This window comes from Palaemon carinicauda, chromosome 24 (assembly GCF_036898095.1).
Source record: "Palaemon carinicauda isolate YSFRI2023 chromosome 24, ASM3689809v2, whole genome shotgun sequence".
Taxonomy (NCBI): Eukaryota; Metazoa; Arthropoda; class Malacostraca; order Decapoda; family Palaemonidae; genus Palaemon; species Palaemon carinicauda.
The window spans coordinates 53,204,528-53,212,820 of record NC_090748.1 but is presented as its reverse complement, the minus strand read 5'-3'; the positions used below and the strand labels follow the sequence as shown (position 1 = coordinate 53,212,820).

General features: G+C 47.7%; 1 protein-coding gene across 1 annotated transcript; it reads right to left on the bottom strand.

Annotated features, from left to right (window-relative positions):
- Positions 1-238: 238 nt before the first annotated feature.
- On the bottom strand, positions 239-2,879 carry LOC137618376 (uncharacterized). Its single transcript, XM_068348543.1, has 2 exons — positions 2,687-2,879; positions 239-2,142 (listed from the first exon to the last, which is right to left on the bottom strand). Exons 1-2 carry the CDS (start codon positions 2,877-2,879, stop codon positions 239-241), a joined length of 2,097 nt encoding a protein of 698 aa, XP_068204644.1.
- Between the last annotated feature and the right edge of the window lie 5,414 nt (positions 2,880-8,293).

Here is an 8,293-nt window from a genome sequence, read left to right as displayed (position 1 = left end):
TGCCCTGAGGGCAAACCAAGATAGGCCACATGTTTCCCAGGTCGTAGCCCTTCAGTAAGTTTTATGTAAGAAACAATACTAAAGATCAGTGAGGCATCTGGGGGAAGGTTAGGGGGGGGGGCATAACTCGAAAGTGTTTCTTGGTAAGTATGTTAGGAAAAATACAAATTACTAATAATTTGTGATTTGTTCCAACACAGAGACTTACCTCGAAACACTTTCTTAGGAGACTTACACTTTAGGAGGTGGGAGCCAAAAAGAAATAGTATTCTTTGAAATTTTCTTTTTTAGTTCTGCCCGTGGATACGAAAAGATTCTTAATTGCAGGGCGGAGACTCTCCGTCCTCTTAAGATATTTTCTAATCACCCTGACAGGGCACAATTTCAAGTCTTCTTGATTACCTGAGATCGGAATTGCAGGGACAGAAAAACCCTCAAACCTAGGATCCCAAATGGAGGAATTCTGGGTCTTGGCGATGAACGATGGAACAAACTTAAAGGAGATCTCTTTCCATCCTCTAGAATGTTCTACTTCATATGACAACCCATGAAGTTCACCCACTCTCTTAGCTGAAGCTAACGCTAGAAGGAAGGCAGCTTTGAGCGTAAGATTCCTATCTACAATATCTTTTAAAGGTTTGAAGGGTGGTTTACTAAGCATGTCTAGCACCCTAGCCAGATCCCATTTTGGAACCCTAGGGGAAGATGGGGGACATGATTGCTCAAAACTCCTGATGAGCATGGAAATGTGCCTGGAAGAACCCAAATCTATACCCTTCAAGAGAAAGACTTGCCCAAGGGTGGCTCGAGCCCCCTTAACCGCTGGAACCGACATGCCCATCTTATCCCTGAGGTGAACTAGAAAATCTGCAATAACGGGTACTGATGCTTCTAAGGGTTCTATCTTCTTAGAAGCGCACCATTTAACAAACATTGTCCATTTTGCTTGGTAGACAGCTGTGGAAGATTTTCTCAAGTAAAGGGACATTCTCCCAGCTGTTTTAGGCGAATACCCTTGTCTTTTCATGAGGTACTGGATAACCTCCAGGCGTGAAGAAGAAGGGATTGAGGGTTTTCGTGAAACCTCTGAAAGTGTGGCTGCCACAGGAGGTCCGGTCTGATGGGAAGAGGCCACGGAGGGAGACTGGCGAGGCTTTTTAGGTCTGCGAACCACTCCCTCTCCGGCCACCAAGGCACTACCAAAGTCATCTTTAGGTTGCTTGCTGCCCTCACTCTGTTGAGGACTTGTCTTATCAGGGCGAAGGGAGGAAAAGCGTACACGTCGAGACCGTCCCACCTGTGTTGAAAGGCGTCCTCCAAGGCTGCACTCGGGTCTGGGACAGGAGAACAGAATATGGGGAGTTGTGCATTCAACCTTGTCGCGAAGAGATCCATTACCGGGGATCCCCACATCTGAATGATGTAACTTGCTACCTCTGGATGAAGGGACCATTCTGTCCCCACTACCTGGCCCACGCTGCTGAAGCCGTCTGCTAGAACATTCTTCTTCCCCGGAATGAATCTCGCCGACAGATTGACTTCCTCTTCTCCTGCCCACTTCAGGACTTGTAGGGCGAGACCGCACAACTCCTTCGACTTCAATCCTCCTTCCTTTTTTGTGTACGCCACTACTGTTGCGTTGTCTGACATCAGAGCCACTGAGTTTCCTTTCAGATCCTGAGTGAAGTGTCGGCAGGCTTCCTGGACCGCTCTCATCTCCAGGATATTGATGTGTAGAGGCTTTTCTTCTTCTGTCCATTTGCCCCTCGCTGTCTTCCCTCGAAGATGAGCACCCCATCCCTCCTTTGATGCATCCGTGAAAAGAAGAAGTTCGGGAGGGCCGGAGGACAATGGCATCCCTTTTAGAGTGTGTGCCCGGTTCTGCCACCACTCTAGAGCTTGTATGGTTTCCGGAAGAACTGGAACAATCTTGTCTGGGGAACTTTTCTGATTCCACTTCTCTTTTAGATTCCATTGTATGCTCCTGAGGTTCTGCCTTCCGTGTGGAACTAACTTCTCTAAGGACACCAGATGTCCTACCAACCTCCGCCAATCCTTCGCTCTTCTGGGAAGGCCTTGTAGGAAGGGATGGACTACTTGGTCCAGGTTGTTCAGCCTGTCTATTGATGGAAATGCCTTGACCTGCAATGAATCTAGAACTATCCCAAGTACGTCGCTTTGTTGGTCGGAATTAAATGAGATTTCTCCAGGTTGACGGTGATGCCCAGATTTTTGCATAGTTGAAGAAGCTCTGCACCCTGTTGATTCAAGACTTCCTTTGAGGATGAAAGGAGTAACCAGTCGTCCAGGTACCGAATTAGACGAATACCCCGTTCGTGAGCCCAAACGGAGATCATCGTAAAAACTCTTGTGAATACCTGGGGAGCTGTAGAAAGTCCGAAGCACAGGGCCTTGAATTGCAAAATCTGGGCACCCCACTTCACCCGGAGAAACTTCCTGCTTGCTGGATGAATAGGAATCTGGAAATAGGCATCCTTGAGGTCTATGGAAATCATAAAATCCCCCTCCCTCAAGGACGCCATGACTGTTCTTGGGTGTCCATCTTGAAAGACGTCTTCCGAATATATTTGTTGAGGGCTGACAGGTCTATCACTGGCCTCCGACCTCCCGTCGCTTTTTCCACCAAGAAAAGGAGACTGTAGAACCCCGGACCCGGAAACTTTACCGTCTCCAAAGCTCCCTTCTGCATCATCGTGGAGACTTCTTCGTCCAAGGCAGCTCTCCTCAACGGGTCCTTGGGAACTAACCATTCCGCCTGGCTCGCTGGAATCAACGGAGGAGGATCCTCCAGAAACGGTATCCTGTAGCCCTCCTTCAACACAGTTACTGTCCATGGATTGGCTCTGTGGAGCCTCCATGCTTGCCAAAAGAGTCTGAGGCATCCCCCTACCTGAGGCTTGGGCAGGGGAGGGGGGCCTCTCACATTACCTCCTACGAGAGGAACAGCCTGCCTCTTCTGAAGGACGAGTATGCACTCCTGTATGTGGACGGAGCTGAAGTAGCTTCCCTTCGGGAGGGATTCGCCGACTGGGCCCATTGACCTGAGGAAGGCTCTCTCCTTACTTGCGCTGGCGCAGACCGAGAAGTCGTAGGAGGCTCAGCTACAGGTCTCCTAAAGTGCCGAATGTGGCTTAGGCACGCGAGTTCCCTCTTTTTGGCCATCTTCTCTGCTACTTCCTCTGCCTTCTTTATGGGGAAAAGCTGCTCATCCCAAACCAAGACGTTCCGAAGAGTTCTTGCCTCTCTGTCGGAGATTTTCCTCGGAAAGTTCTTTATCAGCGAATCTCTTCTCCTCAGTACCCAGTTTGCGGAGAGAGCCAAGGCCTGAAACGTCAGAAACTTAAGGGCGCGACCACCTGATCCAACCAACTCATTCAATGCCTCCCGTTTGGCAGGATCCATTGAGTCTGTTGGAATCTGCGATCCCACTAAGGTGATGGCTCACCAGTCCAGCCATGAAGCAACGTTAACCAGGTCCTTCGATATCTCCTCCATCATCACGGCCTTGGTCTGGGAGAAGTAAATGGGTGCCTTAGAAGCCCTTTCGTCCGAAATGCCCTGACATAAAATCTCCAGAACGTCCTCCACCTTACTTGCACCATGTGGTCGTCCTTCCAATGGATGGTACTTGCTTTGGGACTTCATTCCCTGCAAGAGTTTAGCCACTTTATACCCTTTAGCCGAGTCTCCATTGCGGGCTATCACTTTGTCAATATGGGCGCGGCCTAATCTTACATCTCTGGCCTCCGGAAGGGCTAAAGAGGACTTCTTTTGGGCGGGAGCCCCCAAAAACCTATTCAAACCGGAGGTCAAATCATCCTCTTCCTACGGTAGAGGCTCTTCTAAATTGCTGTAGCTCCTAATCAAGGAGATCACCCTCCTATACGCAGACTCCTCCGTCAGAAGCGCAGCCTCTTCGTCCGTGTCCTCCGTTCTACGACAGGGAGAGGAATGTTCACGGGCACCTCCGCTTGGACGGAGAGAGGAATGTTCACGAGCACCTCCGCTTGGACGGGACCCTCGGTTCTTCTTTTCCTTAGTGACGGGTGCCTCTGTCCTCTCAAAACTCCTCGACGAAGGGACGGGCTCCCTCGTGAAATTGTTCGACGGAGGAGCCCGTACTCGTCTCTCATCTCGATGGGAGGACCCGTCGAGGCTGCCCGTCCTAGGAGATGACTCCCTCCGCTGGCGGATTGAGTGTCTCTAGGTCGGGACTTATGCCTGCAAGACGAGGTCCCACGGTCATCGGCTGATGCCATGGCGAGGCTACTGGAGGCCCTTCTAGGAGGACTGTCTCCTGCCCGCTTGACCATTGAATTAGAGGTATTAGTAAGGTCCCTCAGCTTATTTTCGGGTACGAATCCCCATCTTCCTTGGGGAGAACTAGCTCTCCTGCTCTTTCTCGGCAGAGATCGAGATCTTCTTCTCCTATCTCCTGATCCCGAGGGAGACCTAGAGAGGGATCTCCTCCTCATGGATCGTTCTTTCCTCCTTCTACGCCTCTTGCGATGTTCCTCATCCGACGAGAACGATGATTCCTGCACCGACGAGTCTGACCTCCCCGGAAACCTCGACCTCGCAACAGATGGAGCCTCCCTAGACACGTGTTGAGCTCCAGACGTAGACGGCTGCAAGAAATCCTCCGGGACTGCTGATGAAGGAGCCAGAAATGACAACAGACGATCCATGAAAGGGAAGGACTCGCTCAAGCCCTCCTCCATGTCCAACGGAGACCTTAACGGAGTCCTTGGCAAACCCCATCCCAAGGGATCTTCCTGCGGGGAATCTTCTTTATCGACGGCATCTTCCGCAGCCGAAGCGCCCGAGACATCAACCCAAGAACCTGGTGAAGAAAATGGGACATCTTTATTCCACATGGGGTCCTCCCCCGAGACGCGCTCCCCTTGCACGAGAGCAACGTCCCGCGGACCCCCACTACACATACTTACAGGCGCCTGGTTCGCCGTAAAAGAAGAAGAAACCCCCGCAACAACATTCTCCTGGGGAAGAGGCACCAACTTTTTCCCTTTCACATACTTACCTCATCCCCTACTCTGGGTAGGGGAAGAAGAAGGAACTCTACTCGATCCCTCACCCGTAGAAGTCGCAGGAGAGGACAAACTGGTTTTCCTGGGAGACCGCTTCGTAGCCTTCTTCTTCTTGGTCCCAAACCTGACCCATTGGACCTCACTCCAGTCAGCACATTCCAGACACGTGTCCAAAGGGGAACACACTCTACCCCTACACGAGGAACACAACGTATGAGGATCAACATCGGGCTTTGACAAAAAAGCCCCACAAAATTTCCCGGCTCTAGGCCCAAGACAACGGCGAGCATGCTCCATTGCACACAATCACAAAGACCGCTAGACACAAGCACAAAAAAGGAAAAAGATCACTAAACACCAACGAAAGCACAAAGGAATGAAAATGAAAGCACACTGCTAAAGCACTATGCCCGCAGGTAAGGCACTAAAGACCATGTGGTAACCACGTGACCTCGAGACACAAAGGGTCGCACTGAGAACAGAGGAGCGTCGTGTGATACCGCGACGCGACCAGAAAACTTACTGGAGGGCTACAACCTGGGAAACATGTGGCCTACCTTGGTTTGCCCTCAGGGCACGTTTTTCCCTACTAGGCCTACCACTATAGAAAATGGGAGTAGGGTGAACTACACAAAACTCTGGTCGTTTGAGAGGAGGTTCCAGGTAACTCCTAAGAAAGTGTTTCGAGGTAAGTCTCTGTGTTGGAACAACTAAATATTAATATATATATACATATATATATATATATATATATAGGGTAGTTTTTAGCGTGCCGGCCACCCCCCCATATTTTATTTATTATCGCTCCCACTGTTATCTTGTATAGAATAAGATCGTTTGGAAATGGTCTACGGATCTTAAATATGTGCTTAATCGCACACTTTTATGTTTTTTGCCGAAAACCCTAAATTACCTGAAAATTTATATGTGGCTCGAGTTCTTACTCCGGCCACGAATCTTCTCGCTCCCATAGTTCAAAAAACTAGCTGTAGTTGGCGTTACGATAGCGATAGCACCGCTGTAGTGGCAAATTACCGAACTAATCGCGGCCGCGGTACTTTTGAAACGACCCAATGAGACCCCACTTGACCTGCGGATTAGCCTAAGGGCATTTTTTTGCACAATCAGAATTCAAGAATTCAAAAATCTCGATCATACCATACCTCACACGAAGCACGCTCGTTCTTTCTAGTGCAGACACCATGTCGTCCGGTGCTACATCTCGTGTTTGTGAAGATATAATTAAGTTCGACCAAATTAACGACCCTACTTTTTTTCAAGTGTTTAGTTTCATGGCCACTAACAATTTCAGTGATTACTTGTATTTCAAAGGCCTGTTAGGTGATTTTTCCGGTGTGTGTTCTAAGTGCAATATCGGCGAAGTCACTAAGAAGTACGACGGCAAATCAAGAAACGGTGAAAACACGTACTTTTGGCGGTGTAATTATCACAAGTGCCGGAAAAATATTAGTTTGAAACGTGGCAGTTTTTTTGAAAGATCCCAGTTGTCGTGCCAGGATGTTTTTATCCTAGTCTGTGGTTTTGTTTATAAATTTCCCCAATACACCATTCGCCAGACGTATAAAAAGTTTGCCTCTCATACTCTCGTGGATTGGTACAACTTTTGCCGGGACGTGTGTTCCGATATTCTTTTGATAGACAATAAGAAGATTGGCGGTCCTGGTCACGTGGTGGAGATAGATGAGAGCAAGTTTGGCAAACAGAAGTACGGCCGGGGGGATAAGGTCAACGGTGCTTGGGTGTTTGGAGGGATTGATCGGCAAACACGTGAGACGTTTTTCCAGGTTGTCGAGCATCGTTCGGCTGAGACGTTGATTCCTATATTAGTAGAATTCGTCCATCCCGAAACTACTATTATTTCGGATTGTTGAAAGGCTTATAAGAATATAAAGAATCAATTTTTTCAGCATCTCACAGTTAATCATAGCATTCACTTTGTGAACCCGGACGATCGCAGTGTACACACTAACTCTATAGAATCGCAGTGGCACGTTTTGAAAAGGACTGTCATACCTGCTTTCGGCACACGGAAACACATGTATGACAGTTATTTTTCAAATTACTGTGTTCGCAAGCGATATCTAGAGGGATCAGAGTGTCAACTGAAGGCATTCTTGAAATTAATCAATCGTGTTTACCCTCTCAAAACTTGCCAAACCCCATCAACAACGGCCGCTACACACACTTCTCCTGGACCATCCATATCTCCCGGTCCATCCATATCTCCCAGTCCATCCCGCCCATCGAAAGTCAGAAAGAAGATCGTCGGCGCGTACCCCGAAGATTCGGAATTCAGCGATTACGAATTATAATCATGTAAGTACTCATGGATTTCAGTATATAACTACTTAGTTAATATTATTGTTGTGCAAGGGGGGGGGCCCCGGGTAAGGACACGGCTTTTAGCATAGGTTAGGAGGGTTTTTTAAGTTAGCTTCTCCCGTCGTACTCGTAGGTAAGGACACGGCTTCTAGCATAGGTTAGGTGGGTTTTTTAAGTTAGCTTCTCCCGTCGTAGTCGTAGGCAAGGAAACTGTTGTGTAAGGGTGGGGGGGGGTTTTAGCATAGGTTAGGTAGAACGACGGCCACAGTTCTGGATATTCCCGTTTTCTACGAACTCGATTTTAGAACGGCGGCCACAGTCCACCCCACTTTATAATATTCCCATTTTCTATGGTTGAAAACGGACCTGGCCGGCACCCTACAATGGCTCCCATATATATATATATATACATATATATATATATATATATATGTATATATATATATATATATCATATATATATATATATATATATATGAAAAAATCCAAGTTCAGTCAAAAAGTTAAATATTGATAATGTAAGGACAGTGAGACAAGCGTCACCAACATCAACTGATAGTTTATTCAAACATGCGTGGGGATATAATAGGCTATAGGGTGCGAACAGAATGGTAGCATGGCGTAGGCGCCAATTCAGCTTGAACTTCCCGCCAAAATATATGTGTTTTCTCACATGAACAAATACTCGAATTGCAAGTAAACAGAAACATGTAATGAAATAATACATGTCAAATTGTAGCTCTGAGGGAGCGGAATACATATATATGGGAAGCCACGGTGTGGCGAAAGGAGAATTTAAATAAATACACAAATTGTTGAATTTCTGGACGACGGAGGGAGCGGTGTCCTTACAATAATAATAATGATAATTAATTATATAC